The 19,794-nt window shown below is 38.4% G+C and overlaps 1 protein-coding gene across 1 annotated transcript; it reads right to left on the bottom strand.

The window, feature by feature from the left end:
• Window positions 1-3,935: 3,935 nt before the first annotated feature.
• Window positions 3,936-7,728, bottom strand: LOC134861701 (uncharacterized). Its single transcript, XM_063879111.1, has 9 exons — window positions 7,683-7,728; window positions 6,612-6,894; window positions 6,276-6,421; window positions 5,831-6,113; window positions 5,495-5,640; window positions 5,052-5,334; window positions 4,716-4,861; window positions 4,271-4,553; window positions 3,936-4,080 (listed from the first exon to the last, which is right to left on the bottom strand). The coding sequence occupies exons 1-9, from the start codon at window positions 7,726-7,728 to the stop codon at window positions 3,936-3,938; spliced, it is 1,761 nt and encodes a 586-aa protein (XP_063735181.1).
• Window positions 7,729-19,794: the final 12,066 nt, after the last annotated feature.

Genomic DNA, 19,794 nt, shown 5'->3' with positions numbered 1-19,794 from the left:
AAGAATGCAGAGTTGCATCCAAAGAACACCATACCTACTGTGAATCATGGGGGTGGAAACATCATGCTTTGGGGCTATTTTTCTGCAAAGGGACCAGGACGACTGATCCGTGTAAAGGAAAGAATGAATGGGGCCATGTATCGTGAGATTTTGAGTGAAAACCTCCTTCCATCAGCAAGGGCACTGAAGATGAAGCGTGGCTGGGTCTTTCAGCATGACAATGATCCCAAACACACCGCCAGGGCAACGAAGGAGTGGCTTCGTAAGAAGCATTTCAAGGTCCTGGAGTGGCCTAGCCAGTCTCCAGATCTCAACCCCATAGAAAATCTTTGGAGGGAGTTGAAAGTCCGTGTTGCCCAGCGACAGCCCAAAAACATCACTGCTTTAGAGGAGATCTGCATGGAGGAATGGGCCAAAATACCAGCAACAGTGAGTGAAAACCTTGTGAAGACTTACAGAAAACGTTTGACCTCTGTCATTGCCAACAAAGTGTATATAACAAAGTATTGAGATGAACTTTTGTTATTGACCAAACACTTATTTTACACAATAATTTGAAAATAAATTCATTAAAAATCCTACAATGTGATTTTCTGGATTTATTTTTCTCATTTTGTCTCTCATAGTTGAGGTATACCTATGATAAAATGACAGGCCTCTCTCATCTTTTTAAATGGGAGAACTTGCACAATTGGTGGCTGACTAAATACTTTTTTGCCCCACTGTATATAGTTGTTTTGTGTTTGCTGTCATGCATAACTCTTTAAAAGTGGAGAGAAACAAACCATGGACCAATTGGAACTGCAATGACTTTGACAGTATATATTGCTGGCACAAGACACTTTTATTTTATTTCCTTTTTTTCTAACTCCTGTTGTTGCATGTTTATTTTGTCATGATTTGTATACCCATTTATGCCACCTATGGATGTCATGATAATGTCTCTTTTGAAACAAAAAAACAAATATATATATATATAAAAAAATAATAATTAATGAATGTTTTAATCTCGTGTAATTTCACCTACAAAACCTTATTACTCGACTGCAAAGGTCCAAAAGGACCAAACAACAATTGGCAGCAGAGGGCACAAGAGCCTGTCTAACTGGTAACTACGTAAGGATGTATGATATTACGTAATAGATTTGTAATGACTTAATGGTCTTCCAAGGCTTTGTGCATGCAAGCTGCAATGATGGTGACTTCTGAGAGGCTGTAAATGTTAATGGTAGTGCCATAATTTGGTGTTTACGCCATGTCTACATGGTTACTATTCATGAAGTTGACATTTTGTCTTTCAAAGATACAGTATTCATTTTAGGTGATTCTTGATCAGTGTTGGTCAAGTTACTTCAAAAATGTTATACAGTACATATTATAAATTACTGTATTTTTAAAGTAATAAGTTACATTATTACTGACTCTCAAAAGTATGGCTTTAAATGCTAAAATGTAGTTTATTGCAGCTCATTAATTAAAACTATCCATCTATCTGGCAGAAAATGCTGAAAATTAGGAAAAGAGCTAGAAATTAAACTCATGCTCCGTTTAAGTGGGCTTAATAATATTTGATACCGGTAACATTATGTCGCTGTTTGTTATTAATAACATGTTAGTGGAGCCTCAGCACGGCCCAGTGACCTGCTGTATATGAACGAGTATCTATGGCAACCTTAGCTCACCTTGTCATTGGTGTGTTAACGGGGATTTAGCTGACAAGCTTTCTAAAAGCCGGCGATTCCACTGCTGCATATCTTCAACACTCTGCCACGAGTCTCTTAACTTCTCGGGGTTCAAGTGGTATGCAGCCTGAGAGAGAAAGTTAGCTTCTGTTGCTTTGGCCTGCCCGCAATAGTGTCTTTTTCTTTTCTTTTCTCCGAGCCTGCAGCTTTGTATTGCAAATCTGTTTCTGCAGCCCTCTTAACCAATAGTAAACAGGCTTACTTAGTTACTATTCTACCTGCACAATTGTTTCTCTGGTGTTGGAATGTCTCGCGATGTTTGTGAATTCTTAGAAACAAAACACCACATCATTTCGGGTTAAAATGTGTTGTAACTGCGTAACTGAGAATTGTAACGGGTATTATATTACCCAAATTTCAGAAGTAGCTAATGCATTATATTACTGGTAATAAAACGTCCACATTGGAATTATTGATGCCGGTGAACCTGATGAATAATATGTCATATCTTATGGTAGAAATACATAGATAATAGGTCTAATATATGGATGTGTTGCTGTAATAGAGAGTTAAAACTAAGCACTGAGAAGTAGTGACAGTAAAAAAAAAACATTGTTGTCGATAGAAAAAAAACAAGAAAGATTGGAATCTGGAAAAATAAACAAACATTGGTGATCAAAAAATGTGAGAGAAAAAAGATTAATCTTTCTTTTTTTTGTCACCTAAGGAATCATTGTGGGTTTAGGCTGGCTCAGTTTTGAGGTGTGCGTCTGTAGCAAGTTATTGGACTTGAACTTATATCAGTAAGTAATAAGCACATTCTATCTTGGAAAAAAGAGGAAGGTATGCCCATCGCTAGCCCTATTACACTTATTTATTTTAGAAGTATTCAGCTTTAAAGCTCGATGTGTTTCTTTTTATGTTAGGTAATGACTTGCTTCACTCAAGCAAAGCCTTTATTGAGAAAGGTTTACTTTTTCACTATCCATTTACCAATTACATAGTAAAGGATGGGAAAGGGAATGGCAGCATCTGAAATGACAGCAGAGTTTAAACACGAGAACAAAACACGGAATAAGAACGATTAAAGAATACACATGACAGCGTAACAGGCAAACATGACACACACGAAAGGTTTAATAAGTAAGATTTAACTAAAAACACAGTGTGCCTTGGAAATGTTATTGACTTTAACAGCAAAGTCCTTTCAATGTTCATCAATGTTTCAACAATTCGATCACTTGACTCAGAACCACAATACAAGGTTGTAACACTATCACCAAAACTCTGTACCCAACATTTGTTTTCGCAGCATATTCTTTTAAGTATTTGCTTTTAATTCAATTGAACTATACCCATTTAAAGAGAGAATTTGGACACTCAGGTGATGTGTGTCATTTTTTTGGAGAAAGAAAAACAGAGGTGAATGGAGTTTAAAGGAAACTTTAATTTTTGTAATACATAGTGAATCAAACCTATGAAACAAGTCAATGAAAGATGAGAAACCACACAATGCCAGATTATTGAACCCATTACAGCTTTTTTAAAGGCTTTTTCTCTTGGAAACAAACAGGATCACAAGCTGAAACCATCACCATTTACACAGAATGTATTGAAGTTAACATGTCTAATGTAACAAATACCATCACCAGTAACTATTTCATTATCAGTCACCCAGGAGTTTAAAATTCCATGAAATGTTCTTTCAAAGATTGCACATTTTTAAATGTTGGGTTGGAGGCAACACAATGGTTTTTTCTTAGTTTGATTTTAATAACTTTGGTAAGTGAGTGTGATTCTGTATCACTATGGTGACTTGAAATAAGTTAAAGGTCTACTGTTTTGCTATATTTGAACAATATATTGTAGGGTAGGGTCTAGTGGGCGGGAGGTTGCCAGGAGTTCAGTGTAAAGCCAACCCACATTTTGGTTATGACGTCAAATCTGGATCTGGTCGTTTGTACCCCCATTTTTAGGGATACGGGTAATGAGGGAAAGAGAGGGTTGTATTTTCTGACACTTTGTGAGTCTACTTGCACATTGAGGACACACATTTATGTATAAAAGACATCAGAAAGTGCCTTTTGCAAAATAGGGGACCTTCAAGCAACATTAATTTTGATTAAGTATACCTTTAAATATTATAGTGAAGGAAGAGAAGCAATAACATGTTTGATTAGCTTTAAAATGAAGTGGACATGAGCATGAAGACATGTTTCAGACTCAGTCGCAGGTATATTCAATGGAGTCATCTTATTCTGTCCCAGTGACTTGTACTTCACACAGTGTCAGGAATTCTAGTCTTCCAGGAATCACAATGTTTACATACTGGCCTTCCATTCCATTGCACTCAAATGTTGTGGTGCCCCCAGCTATCATATATGATATAACAGCACATCTGAAAAAAATAAAGAGTAAAGGAAAATGTCAGGAAAATATGTAGATACCCAGTCAAATCATTCCCTGTAACTTCCAGAGCTAAGGTGCAATGTTTAAATAGCCTGGCAAACCAGCCCTACACCTTGATGGGTGCGCCTAGATTTCTAGGCTAACATTTAGATGTAATATGAGACAGAAAGTGATGTAACCTGGGATTAGCGTTGCCATTGTCATTGAGGGAATTTCCAATGCGGATCTCAGCACCTATGATCCTTTCGTGGCAACAGTCTTTTCTGTTGGTGATGGTGACCGTGTTGATTTTATACTCCTTAAGGAGGTCCAGTCTCCACCACGGTTTGGTTTCTCTTAATGTGAGTGTACAGGATCTATTTCCCCATATGCTAGCACTATTTCCATCAATGGCTCTTTCGGGGACACCATCCTCACCCAGGGAGGACTGAGTCACTGTTCCACCTTTGGCAATATTAGCAGCTGGACAAAGTAACACAATTTGTTATGAAACATGGTTTGATGTTATCACTGAAGTTGTACATATATTCATCCAACTAAAGAGTAAAATGAACTGGCAGTTGGCATATTTGATTAACTTTTAATGTGACTGTTTGCTTTCTATTAGATCCAAGTACAATTTACCAGAAGGTTGACCTGTGACTTGTACTTCACACAGTGTCAGGAATTCTAGTCTTCCAGGAATCACAATGTTTACATACTGGCCTTCCATTCCATTGCACTCAAATGTTGTGGTGCCCCCAGCTATCATATATGATATAACAGCACATCTGAAAAACATAAAGAGTAAAGGAAAATGTCAGGAAAATATGTAGATACCCAGTCAAATCATTCCCTGTAACTTCCAGAGCTAAGGTACAATGTTTAAATAGCCTGGCAAACCAGCCCTACATCTTGATGGGTGCGCCTAGATTTCTAGGCTAATATGTAGATGTAATATGAGACAGAAAGTGATGTAACCTGGGATTAGCGTTGCCATTGTCATTGAGGGAATTTCCAATGCGGATCTCAGCACCTATGATCCTTTCGTGGCAACAGTCTTTTCTGTTGGTGATGGTGACCGTGTTGATTTTATACTCCTTAAGGAGGTCCAGTCTCCACCACGGTTTGGTTTCTCTTAATGTGAGTGAACAGGATCTACTTCCCCATATGCTAGCACTATTTCCATCAATGGCTCTTTCGGGGACACCACCCTCACCCAGGGAGGACTGAGTCACTGTTCCACCTTTGGCAATATTAGCAGCTGGACAAAGTAACACAATTTGTTATGAAACATGGTTTGATGTTATCACTGAAGTTGTACATATTCATCCAACTAAAGAGTAAAATGAACTGGCAGTTGGCATATTTGATTAACTTTTAATGTGACTGTTTGCTTTCTATTAGATCCAAGTACAATTTACCAGAAGGTTGACCTGTGACTTGTACTTCACACAGTGTCAGGAATTCTAGTCTTCCAGGAATCACAATGTTTACATACTGGCCTTCCATTCCATTGCACTCAAATGTTGTGGTGCCCCCAGCTATCATATATGATATAACAGCACATCTGAAAAAAATAAAGAGTAAAGGAAAATGTCAGGAAAATATGTAGATACCCAGTCAAATCATTCCCTGTAACTTCCAGAGCTAAGGTGCAATGTTTAAATAGCCTGGCAAACCAGCCCTACATCTTGATGGGTGCGCCTAGATTTCTAGGCTAATATGTAGATGTAATATGAGACAGAAAGTGATGTAACCTGGGATTAGCGTTGCCATTGTCATTGAGGGAATTTCCAATGCGGATCTCAGCACCTATGATCCTTTCGTGGCAACAGTCTTTTCTGTTGGTGATGGTGACCGTGTTGATTTTATACTCCTTAAGGAGGTCCAGTCTCCACCACGGTTTGGTTTCTCTTAATGTGAGTGAACAGGATCTACTTCCCCATATGCTAGCACTATTTCCATCAATGGCTCTTTCGGGGACACCACCCTCACCCAGGGAGGACTGAGTCACTGTTCCACCTTTGGCAATATTAGCAGCTGGACAAAGTAACACAATTTGTTATGAAACATGGTTTGATGTTATCACTGAAGTTGTACATATATTCATCCAACTAAAGAGTAAAATGAACTGGCAGTTGGCATATTTGATTAACTTTTAATGTGACTGTTTGCTTTCTATTAGATCCAAGTACAATTTACCAGAAGGTTGACCTGTGACTTGTACTTCACACAGTGTCAGGAATTCTTGTCTTCCAGGAATCACAATGTTTACATACTGGCCTTCCATTCCATTGCACTCAAATGTTGTGGTGCCCCCAGCTGTGATATATGATATAACAGCACATCTGAAAAAAATAAAGAGTAAAGGAAAATGTCAGGAAAATATGTAGATACCCAGTCAAATCATTCCCTGTAACTTCCAGAGCTAAGGTGCAATGTTTAAATAGCCTGGCAAACCAGCCCTACATCTTGATGGGTGCGCCTAGATTTCTAGGCTAACATTTAGATGTAATATGAGATAGAAAGTGATGTAACCTGGGATTAGCGTTGCCATTGTCATTGAGGGAATTTCCAATGCGGATCTCAGCACCATTGATCCTTTCGTGGCAACAGTCTTTTCTGTTGGTGATGGTGACCGTGTTGATTTTATACTCCTTAAGGAGATCCAGTCTCCACCACGGTTTGGTTTCTCTTGATGTGTGTGTACAGGATCTCTTTCCCCATATGCTAGCACTATTTCCATCAATAGCTCTTTCGGGGACACCATCCCACCCCAGGGAGGACTGAGTCACTGTTCCACCTTTGGCAATATTAGCAGCTGGACAAAGTAACACAATTTGTTATGAAACATATAATGTTAACACAGAATTTGTACCTGTTTTTATTTGACCAACAATCAAAATGAACAGGCAGTTGGTATAACACATTTTCATAACACTTTCTTTTGCACCCTTTATATCAGGGGTGCCCAACCAGTCGATCGCGGTCTACCAGTTGATCGTGGGCTGAGTTAAAGTCGATCGCGGTCTACCAGTTGATCGCGGGCTGAGTTAAAGTCGATCGCGGTCTACCAGTTGATCGTGGGCTGAGTTAAAGTCGATCGCGGTCTACCAGTTGATCGCGAGAAAATGTTGTTTGTAGGCTATCCTCCTACTGTTGTATAAAATAGGCTAACATTAAAACTTCCAACTTAAAACATCTTAAATAGGCACAATGAACTGCTGATCACATGAAGCGCTGTGTAGATTTGTACAGCTATAGTAAGGTAGATCAGGCATAATCAAAGAAAAAATCTCACGCGCTTCTTTCTATCTGCGCGCGCAGGGTACGACTGCTAGGTTCTAACTAAGGACTCGGAAGGGCGCGAGAAGCTTGACTAGAGCGAGTGGATACTGCCATGGCGGCAGAAGCTAAAAAATCTAAAACTTATCATTTTCAATCAGAGTGGGAGGTGGATTTGGCTTTACCAAAGAAAGGGAATTTGGAGCGGCATTTCAAGACAGTCCCCAAGAGCTACGATACAAACTTCCCAGCTAAATCACCACGGCGCGCCCGAAAAGTCAAGGAATTGAAAAGTCAGTTAGCAGCACAACAGTCCATTTTTACCAGGGCCAATACCACGAGTAAGGCTGCAACCATAGCTTCTTATCATGTCTGTCCTGTTCTTGCAAAAGGAAAGAAATCTTTTAAGGAGCGTTCATGGAAGCCGCAGATGCGCTTTTTGCCAATTTTAAAAATTGAAAGGAGATTGTGTCTGCTATTCAGGATGTGCAGCTATCAAGAAATTCTGTTAGACGGCGATGAGAGGGAATGGCGGAGGATGTTGAACAGCAATTGAGGAATGATATTGGCACATGTGAGTGTTTTTCTCTGCAAGTCGATGATCCACTGATGCTGTGGATGTGGCTCAGCTATGTGTGTTCATTAGAATGTTTTTCTACAATATGAGTGTAAAAGAAGAGCTGCTGACCATTTTGCCTTTGAAAGGGCACACAAGAGGCACAGATATTTTTCAGGTTTTTATGGAATTCGTTAGTAAGAGCAAGTTGCCCCTCTTCAAACTCATCTCCATTACAACCGATGGGGCTCCAGCAATGATTGGACGTACTGCTGGGTTCATTGGATTGTGCAAACCATAGACTGTATATATTGATGGACAGAGGTTCGTCCGTTAAAAGTGAAGCAAGCGCTAGTCCAGAGCCCCCTGGTGGCTGGCTGCAGTACAATGCGTAGCTCCGCCCATTCCCATGTATTTTCAATGGGCAAGTAACCAACTTTCTATGTCACTTTTCTCACCTAAAACAAATTTTGCATCCACAACTTTTTATTCGAAAAAATAGCTTTCAAGGTGCTTCACATCACACCATTTTTCTTTTTCCCGAGAAATTATTTTCTTTAATGTTATTTTAATAAATATAAAAGGGGCGTGGTTACAGTTTGATTGACAGTGCAGCCGCTTGCAACCTCCTTCAACATTTCATTTCATTCAGAGTAGCTGTAGGCTCGGCTGTAGTGGTGTTCTTTTGTCAGGCAACTCATATTTGTTTTATTTGCTGTTATTACTTTACATTTATATATTGACAGTCATGTCGTGTTGTGCTGTTGATTGTACTAACAGGCCATCTCAGGGGAGCTCTGTGCAGTTTTTTCGGTAAGTGAATATTAACTTAATATTAGCTAGCGAACTCATTAAAATGACGGTAGCGATAGCTTAGCCGCTAACGTTAGAAAGTTAACTTAATTTGACAGTAATCTATAGATTTTCGGACATCCTTGAAAGGATTATGGTCATATACCAACGAAAAACAGATAGATTTGTATGTTGAAGACGCTCGAAACATCGAGATTTCTAATGAGAAAAAAGTTAACGTTAACGTTTAAATATTCTAGGCTGAATATTTAATGACAGCTGTCACAGCTGGCTTTGCGATGAGGGTGTTTGACGTGCTCTGTGAAATACATGAGGTGAAATTAACAAATAACATTATTCTTAGTGACATTAGGTAGAAGGATGGTTATTATTGTTATTATTTATGTATCTTATTTGACATTGTGCCAGGAATAGCGATCTAGTTGGCAATCTGTTACGTTACGTTACACTTACCGGAGAAAATCCAAATACCCAGACCGAACTGGGCACTGTAGTTTCAGCCAGTTTAGCCCCAGAGAGTCGGACTCGGCCTGTGTGTGTGGTGGGGAACGGACAGAGAAGGGGGCGTGTTTCACTCGATAAGGGGCGTGTTTCACTCGATGAGTGGGCGGGTCTGATCGCGACCTCCTCTTCACTGCGCATGCTTCAGATTCTACTGCGCAAGCGTACTTCAAACTGGCTCCAAATTTTTAAAGATGGCGTCGCCTCGGTTGCTTCAATTCTATAGAACACAGCTGAATGGAGCCACTCTGTCCATCCAGGGGCGTGGCCACGTGGTGGCCAGGGGGGGCCACGGCCACCATTGGTCAGAGTATGGCCACCCTGCCGGCCCCCCCAACCTCACGGCACGAAAAAAAAAATAAAAATACAACAAACCCTCATGAACAGAAATGGTATAAAGCTGAAATAAATGCATTAGTATTTTTTTTTTATCAAGTCGTTTTATATTGTCATTCGTCACTTCTGCTACAAGCCCCATATTCGCAACATGTTGGGCCACGCCCCCTCCAACGTGCCTGCATTCTGACAGCGCTTCAGTGGAGAGACTAGCACTGGAGACGAACGCGCTGGATATACCACTGTAACTAACAGGTGAGTAAGTTGGTGATACTTGAAAGGATCATTGAAATGATAAGATCATTTAGTTATCTTCACACTCAATTAAATGTGTAATGATGTCTCGACATTAAGGATTTGTGGCAGAGTGAGTTGAGTAAGGCTGCTGTTGTTATTTTTGCAAACTTGTAAAATGATCTATGGCTAGCGAGCTATCGCTAGCTAGTTAGCTTAAGTCCATTCCCAGGTGTCACTAAGTCATAGATAACGCACTGTCGCTAGTTTACACTTGAAATGGAATAAAAGCAATCTAAAGTTAATGTTGTGTAAAACTTTTCTTTAAAAAGGACACAATGAAAAGGATAAGTGCCTCAGGGGGAGACAGAAAAATCAGCGCTTTTTTTGCCAGCACCAGAGACCAGCAAGCTAGCACGACAGAGAATGTTGCAGACAGAGAAAGGGAAACAGAAGGAGCTAGTTGCGAAAGCATGACAAGTACAGAAAGGGAAGCAAGTGGCAGTGAATATTCAGCAGACAAGTTGACAGAGACAGAGCAGGAGGAGGAGACTGATACTAGGAGAAGAGAATTTAATTACAAAGTCTGCCCTCCAGGTGAGTGGTTATCAGTAGCTGAATAATGGGACATGTTCGGTCGGGTTATGGCAAACAACAATAATTTAAAGGCTGGCCATATAATAAACATGTATTTATTAAATCTGTAAAATGTTAATGATTGCATGTTTAGTCTTAAAAAACAACTAAAGAACAACATGTAATTGGAAGTGGATAGCATTTATGTTAAAAGCTGATATTAATGGGATTCTTTGGTGTTTTACAGACATTTCCAAGTCCAGGGGTGAAGCTCCAGCTCAACCTAAAGTTAATTTCCCCAAGACACTCCAGGGAGACAGAAGCAGGAGCTTCAAGGGTGAGTGGTATGAAGTTCACCCCTGGTTGGAGTACTCAATATGTGAAGACTCCACCTTTTGCTTTGCCTGCAGGCATTTCAGCTTACCTGGCCATGAGTCTACGTTTAATTCAGGTTCCGGTTTCAAAAACTGGAAGAAAGCTACCTATACAGACGGAGGGTATGCTGCACATAGTAGATCTGAGCATCACAAGAATGCCATGCTAGCATGGAAAGAATACCAAATTGCAGAAAAAAATCAGGGATCTCTAATGGGGCAATTAAATAAAGAGTACAACAAAACTGTTGAAGAGAACAGGGGGTACATCAAAACTCTTGCTGAAGTGGTTCTTCATTGTGCAACCGAGAACATTGCTCTGCGAGGGCATCGTGAATCTGAGGCCTCAAGCAGGAAAGGGAACTTTTTGGGTATGTTGAATATCATAGCAAACCATGACGACAAGATTTTGAAAAAGATGGATGGTCCCAGGAATGCTAAATATACAAGTCCTGACATACAAAATGAGATTTTGTCATGCTTAGCAGAGATGGTGCGCACATCAATAATCAAAGAAGTCAAGGAAAGTGGTGCTTTTAGCATACTTGTGGATGAGACTAAAGACAAAAAAAAAATGGAACAAATGTCTTTTGTTTTGAGATACTATTACAATGGTGAAATCCTTGAAAGTTTTCTGGAATTCGAGGTAGCAGAGAAGCTAGATGCGGAGAGCTTGACAATAAAAATAATTCACCTCTTGTCCAAATATGGTCTAGAATATAAGACTAACCTTGTTGGGCAGTCTTATGACGGGGCTGCAGTCATGAGTGGCAAGCACAGTGGTGTGCAGGCCCGAATTAAGGAAGTAGCGAAGCTGGCTTTCTACGTTCACTGTAATGCGCATTGCCTTAATCTGGTGCTGGTGGACACTGTGAGAGGGATCCCAGAGGCTGATTGCTTCTTTTCCTTATTAAAACAGCTGTACGTCTACATGTCTGGATCGGCAGTGCATCCCAAATGGTTACAGGTGCAACAGGAGATGTATGCAGGTGCACCCAGAGAGTTGCAAATGTTGAGTGACACACGGTGGGCCTCCAGATATTATGCTTGCCGTAATTTGTGGGATAGGTTGCCAGCAGTTGTGAAAGTTCTTGAGGAACTGGGTGATGAGAACAGTGGCGAGAGGTCAGTAGGTGCCAGAGGCCTTTTGCCTCAGATTGATTTCCAGTTCATTGTGTTTCTTGCCATATTTAAGAAACTTCTGGGAGATGCAAAATTACTGTCAGACATGCTCCAGTCTTCCTCTCTTGATTTGGCCAAAGCAGTGGATCTTGTGGAGGCACTTATTAGTACTTTTGAATCTTACAGGAGTGAGCAGCAGGTGTTTGGTGATTTGTGGGACACTGTTTTGGAGCTTGCAAAGCAATGTGATGTCTCTGTAGACACTGCTCCAAAACGTAAGAGAACACTAAGTTCAAAGCTACAGGGATACCATGTTCTGTCTACTGTGGGCAGACAAGAAACAGGCGATGGCAAAGATTATTACAGGACAGGAATCTTTAGTCTGGTATTGGACCGGATGCTCATTGAGCTCAGGAACAGATTCTCCAATCAGAATTGTGACATAATGCGTGGAATACAAGCTTTAAATCCAAGTAGCAGAAGCTTCTGTGACAAAGATAGCCTTTTTGCATTTGCCAAATTGTATGGGTGTGACCTTGTGGACCTTGAGCATGAGCTCTACCAAATTAAAAGAGTTTTAGATCGTAAGATAAAGCAAGGGATGCAGAGACCACCTACAATTGTAGAGCTGGCAGCTTTTATTGAACCATACCAGGATGTCTTTGATGTTTTCTCCAGGCTTTGTAAAATTGCATTGGCAATACCTGTCAGCACAGCTGCTTGTGAACGCAGTTTTTCCTGCTTGAAGCTTGTCAAAACACACCTGAGAACTACAATGGGAGAGGATAGGCTGAGTGATCTAGGGGTGTTGAGCATAGAACACAGGAGGGCAGCGTCTTTAAATTTAGATGAGTTTGTTGATCGATTTGCTAGAAATCATCACAACCGAAGAATACAGCTGCTGTAAACTAACAGCTAAGTAACCAGCATCTGTCTGTTATACCTGCCAATTCTGCATCATTAACAGCCCCGACATTCTTTTGTTTTTCCTAAAGTGTATTATGTGACATGGGTATTGCAATGTTAGTACATGTCTGTTCTATTTAGACTTATCTGGTCAGCTTCCCAGACAGACACTCTCAGATATGTTCTCAAGAATTACAAAAAAGACAATTGTCAAATTATTTACATGGATCTACCTACACTCACTCACTCACTCACTCACTCACTCACTCACTCACTCACTCACTCACTCACTCACTCACTCACTCACTCACTCACTCACACACACACACACACACACACACACACACACACACACACACACACACACACACACACACACACACACACACACACTGTTTGTAGTGAAACAGTTCAATGTACATGTTCTCACACACACACACACACACACACACACACACACACACACACACACACACACACACACACACACACACACACACACACACACACACAATTCAATGTACATTTTACACATTGTTGATATTTGTTTTTCTTTATGTTTTATGGGACATGTGTGTGTGTGACGTTTATTTTTTACTCTTTATATATACATATGTTTATTATCGCAAATAAAATGAATATTGCACTTAAAAGGCTACAGTTTACTTTAATAAATGATCGCCTAAAATGACAATTCATATCGTGTCTTTCTGTCATTTGCACTAAAAGCTTCCCCTTCTCATGTTAAAGTCCTGAACCCCCTCACATAATCATGACACATCGCACTCGCACATTATCTAAGCACCCATTCCAATAACATGGGATTATCAGTAACAGTAAGACATCATTAGTGTCCATAAGAAGGTTCAATCCATTGTTTATGGCTAGATGAGCTGTTAGAAAAACTGCTGCTCTGAGTGATGCAGTGCGTGAGTTTTAAAATAGTAGTTTTTGACAATCAAGTGCCACCCCAAATAAAAGACTGGCCAGAGCTGGCCCCCCCAGAAATAATGTCCTGGCTACGCCCCTGTGTCCATCTATATATACAGTCTATGGTGCAAACAGTCTGAATCTTTCCCGGATTTCCTGTATTACCATTGTATAATTCGCCAGCAAGGGTTGTGCGGGAAGATTTTAAATATGAAAGACGTGATGGATGTGGCTAACAAGATTGCCTGTTCTGTTCGGGCCAGGAGTCTGCAGAGGCAATTATTCCATGCGCAACTGGAGGAGACCGGTGCAGAACACACAGATCTGCTGCTGCACACAGACGTAAGGTGGCTCAAGCAGAGGTACATTTCTGGAACGGTTTTCTGAATTGTTGCCCGAAATTAAAGAATTTCTGAAACGTTCAAACCATGCTGAGTATGCACAGCTAGAAGACAGTCAGTGGCTCTTGGATTTAGCCTTTCTTACTGATCTGACTGACAAGCTTAATAACTTCAATCTAGAGCTGCAGGGTAAGAAGAAACACATCATCAACATGATCAGCTCCGTGAACACCTTTAAAAGCAAGTTGCTGCTGCTATCAAGCAGGTTGCAACAGTGTGATCTGCGGAACTTTCCACACATGGACACAGAACTTAAGCGTCAGGGCAAAGACTGTGCGGAGCTTGAGAGTGCACGTTATGATGATCAAGTGCAAAGCAGTGTTGTGCCAGTTCACAGCTTTTCTGAACTAGTTCAAGTTCAGTTCATACATGCTCAAAGTGAACAGTTCACGTTCAAAGTTCACAATTTTAATTCTGAACTAGTTCAAAGTTCAGTTCATTTCACTTTTTTCGTGAGATATTCAAATAAATACTTTTTTTCACACTACGAGCTAGAAATCACTATACGTTCTTTGAAACTGTTCATTGTAGACATTTGCTCATAACACTGCGTGTGGGTTTCTTAACAGGTGCTGAAACTTGTAGCAATACAGACAAGATAGACCAGTTCTATACTTAGTGCAATGAAATCTACTAGCATTCAATTAAATAAAGAATATATAATATGAAATATGAATATATTATTTGATATATATGATATTATATATACCTATGTGTGTGTATGAAATGAGCAAAACTCTTGAATTGCATTCACACTGGATGGATGTTTTAATTCAATGTGCCGTTTCAAATTCGAGAAGGACGTTGTCGATGTCCTAACTTGTTTTTGCTGCGCAGGTGGACACATCTTACACAGGAAGGAAAGATTTTTGCCGTCGGGGTCTTGGTTTGCAAGAGTGTAAAATTGTTTTAAATGTTCGTGAGGAGAATCGGAGTCCGTCTCCGTGCCATCACTTCCACTAGCCATCTTGTTTTGGTTTTTTTAAATCGCAGCGCTTTCTCTCACTCTCGTCATTGGTCTCTGTATCTCTCTATCTCTCTCTCTCGAGCCTCCAGCCCTCCGCGCTCTCGGCGTTGCTATGCCTAAGCCGCTCTGCTGCAATTCATCATGGGTAACGTTGTGCGGAAGCCAGTACGTTTCAACTATTCAACTCAACTATTCTCAGCCGGACACTACGTTGCCCACAATGCATTGCGCATACAGTGCCAAAACTATCTCTGCGTTGATACATGATTTAAGCGGCACCTACAGGAGGGAGGAACTTTCTCTCTCGTTGCGTTTCAAAAGAGAAAACAGATGTCACTCAGTTTTCAATGGAAAACAAATGCCAACGTTCATTTATAGTGATGTCTGCCGTTCATGACACATAATGTGAACTAATTCACGTTCAAGTTCTTTATTGAAAAATGTGTTGCGTTCAGTTCAACGTTCACGAAAAAATGAGCGCGTTCAATGAACGCGTTCTTTTGAACTCGTTCATGCGCAACACTGGTGCAAAGCATCTTGTCAGAATTTGACAGGCGCTTTACTGACTTTGCATCCATTGAGCCTGTTGTCAGTTTTCTCATTTTTCCATTTGGGGAAAATATAGATGTGGATTGTATAATGTCCAAAGTGGTATCACTCTTCAACCGGGATAGCGGTGCTATTGAGAATGAGATCCTCACACTAAATAATGACATTGAGCTCAAATCAAGAGCAACACCTGACACAAATGTCCAATTCTGGAATCTAATGCAGAAAGAGAAGTACCCCAACCTCAGACAAACTGCAAAGAATTTGACTGCACTTTTTGGATTAACATATTTGTGTGAGTCTGCCTTTTCACATATGATAACCTTTAAGTCAAAATACAGATCCACCATGACTGATGACCACCTCGTGGTCTGCTTACGGCTGGCACTCAGCTCCTACTGTCCGGACTATGAGAGAATAACTTCCTCCTCTCAGTGCCAGAAGTCCCACTAAGGTAGAGAACCACTTTTCCAACTTAAATTAGGCATTGCATTAATTGGGTTGTATGTTGTTGTGTTGTTACGGGCCAGTCCTAGGCCTACTTGTGCTTATTCTTTGCATGACGTACATTTACTTCAATAAATGTATTATTATTGTTAAAACTTGATATTTGTGTCAGAACATTGTGTATTATATAGGTGCACAATTAATTGTGGCTACGCTATGGCTTTAGATATGGCTTGGTAGATCTCGACACACTATCAACTTTAAAAGTAGATCTTGGTTCAAAAATGGTTGGGCACCCCTGCTTTATATAGTACAAGGAGGTATAATCATTTGTTTTAAACAATAATAATAATAATAATAATAATAATAATAATAATAATAATAATAATAATAATAATAGTAATAATAATAATAATAATAGTAATAATAATAGGAATAATAATATAATAATAATAATAATAATAATAATAATAATAATAATAATAGTAATAATAATATAATAATAATAATAATAATAATAATAATAATAATAGTAATAATAGTAATAATAATAGTAATAATAATATAGTAATAATAATAATAATAATAATAGTAATAATAGTAATAGTAATAATAGTAATAATAGTAATAATAGTAATAATAATAATAATAGTAATAATAGTAATAATAATAATAATAATAATAATAATAATAATAATAATAGTAATAATAATAATAATAGTAATAATAATAATAATAATAATAATGATAATAATAATAATAATAATAATAATAGTAATAATAATAATAGTAATAATAATAATAATGATAATAATAATAATAATAATAATAATAATAATAGTAATAACAATAACAATAACAATAACAATAACAATAATAATAATAGCAATAATAATAGTAATAGTAATAATAATATACAACAATTTATAAGAGGTTTGAAGTTAAGTTAAATATTCTATGTCTGGAACAGATTTAGATTTATTTTTTGTAGTGTTATACTGACAAATTAAGTTTAACATATAGTCTGACACAGTGGAAGGACTGCTGGAGTAGCTGCGGAGTATGCCGTTGCATGGTTTCTTTACCGTACAGTGTCTATCCGTTATAGTTCGATATTATGTAGAAACTCTATGGATTGTACCTTCTTTGAAACATATGGATTAACAAGTCGATTTTTCTTTTCCCCATAACTGACATAACTAACAGTTATAGTGATATTACATAGGTATTCTTTAACACAACAGTTGGAAAATCGTACAGGAATTATTATTAATAATTTGATTTAACTAATTTAAAGAATAATCTCACCAGAATGGCCACATATCTGTCCAAGTAAAGCCAACAAGACAAACACCACAGCTGCAGTCATCTTCCTGTAGACAAAATTCATACTCAGGCTTTTTGTAATAACTTGTTAATTAAAGGCCTATATACTTTATAGGTCTAAATACAATTAGTTCTACCATCAAAGACATTTCTGAACTATAAAAGGTCACACATTTGAATAATCAAAAATAAAATAGAAATGAGGGACATGACATTTTAAATAACTCAAACATAAACATTAGTATCACTTGATTATCATTATATATTGGCCACATTGTGTTTATGTATCAATATTTTAACCATTGAAATAGAACTTTTCTCTTTCGCTAAATAATGCACATCTATACTGTACATATCAAATCAAGAACTTTGAGGATTATCTCACATCTCTAGCTAGGATGCAAATACAGTTCATTTATTTAGTTCATTTTTTACTGATAGAATGACAAATTGAAGATAAAAGGAACAATGAAGTTGATCAAAGAACGGACCTACCTGGAAGCTCTCCAACACACTGAAATCAGTCAAATCTGAAACCTTTTATCATTATATGCAGGTCAATATTGACAAATGCTTGTTTGCCTTTTGCTCAAATATTTATTTTGTATATTGACATTTTGGAGGGCTCACCTGTGTTACATACACAGCATGTGTCAAAAGTGACCCGAGTGAGTTTTAATTATAAATATCTTTGCAATGAAGTACTTGAACAATTCATAATTCCAGGTATTCCTCAATTTACATGTTTTTGATCATCACAAAGGCTTATTTTCATTTTTACTTTGTTACTTTTCAATAAAAATCACTTTTGTATCACTACCCCACTAAGGGACTACATGGGTCAAAAATGACCCGTATTGACCTACAATGTTATTCCATGCATGGCTGAGGGTTTATTTGCTGTATTTTTGGAAATCAATGTGTTTCATCATTTAATATTCCGATTATACATTAAATATCTTGTTTATGATTAACATAAATCATTATTTGCATTGTCCCTTTCTTAATTTATGAACTTAAACAGTTTTTGTATCGCTACACCAGGTTTACACACATGGGGAAAAAATGACCCATGTGTGCCAAGTGGGATAAACATTTAAAAAAATACATACTGTAATAATCAGGTTAAAATATGATATTGAACAGTCAAATAGTTGAAATCTTTCTTGGTAAACAGGAAACAGATGTTCTATATGGGAGCAATTATATTTGTTCTATGTATGTTGATAATATAAAGACAGCAGTGACGCTCACACAGATAATATCTTATAAAAATATAAAAGTAAGCTACAAGAAACTTGTGTTGAAGATGTGTCTGTAAGAGAATGGTTTATTGACAACAAAAACGGTCTTCACAGTTGGGGAAGACACATTCGATTGTGTACACAAGCTCAATGAAGGAAATATAATTTAATCCAAAACCAGTCCTTAACTTCAAGTCTCACGCCAGTGTCTGTTGACAAAATTGCAGATACCAACATGCATATTTATATTGTAACACTTGTTATTTTATTATTTGCAGTGTTGGGTGTAACGCGTTACAAAAGTAAAGGAGTTTCAGTAATATATTACTTTTTGCAGTAACGCAGTAATATAATGCATTTGTTCCCGTTACAATTCTCAACACATTTACAATTCTCAACACATTTACAATTCTCAACACATTACATTCAACACATTTTAACCCGAAATGTTTGTTTTGAGAATTCACCAACATCGCGAGACATTCCGACACCAGAGAAACAATTTTGCAGGTAGAATAGTAACTCAGTAAGACTCTTTACTATTGGTTAAGAGGGCTACAGAAACAGATTCACCATTGAGATCTGCAGGCTCGCAATGGAGAGCTGCAGGCTCAAAGAAAAGAAAAGACAGTGCGCGCAAGCCGAAGCAACAGAATGTAACTTTCTCTCGGTCTGCTTGTACACCGAGAAGTTAAGAGACTTGTGGCAGAGTGTTGAAGATATGCAGCCTCTGTCAACTGTGGAATCGTTGGCTTTTAGAAAGCTTGTCAGCAAAATCCCCGTTAACACACCAATGACGAGGTGAGCTATCATTGCCATAGAGACTCGTTCATATACAGCAGGTTACAGGGCCGTGCTGAGGCTCCACTAACATGTTATTAATGACACACAGAGACGTAATGTTACCGGTATCAAATATTATTTAGCCCACGAGCATGAGTCTAATATCCAGCATGAGTTTAATTTCTAGCTATTTTCCCAATTTTCAGCATGAACTGCCAGATAGAGAGATAGCTTGAATTAATGAGCTGCAGTAAAACTACATTTTTTGCATTTAAATACACTACTTTTGCAGTTATTTTGCTGAAAGTAACGCAAAAGTAGTGTAACGCATTACAGTTCAGAGACAGTAATAATGTAACATAACTGATTAC

This window comes from Eleginops maclovinus, chromosome 3, assembly GCF_036324505.1.
Source record: "Eleginops maclovinus isolate JMC-PN-2008 ecotype Puerto Natales chromosome 3, JC_Emac_rtc_rv5, whole genome shotgun sequence".
Taxonomy (NCBI): Eukaryota; Metazoa; Chordata; class Actinopteri; order Perciformes; family Eleginopidae; genus Eleginops; species Eleginops maclovinus.
Note: the sequence above shows the minus strand (reverse complement) of the source record. Positions and strands in the feature narration are given on the sequence as shown.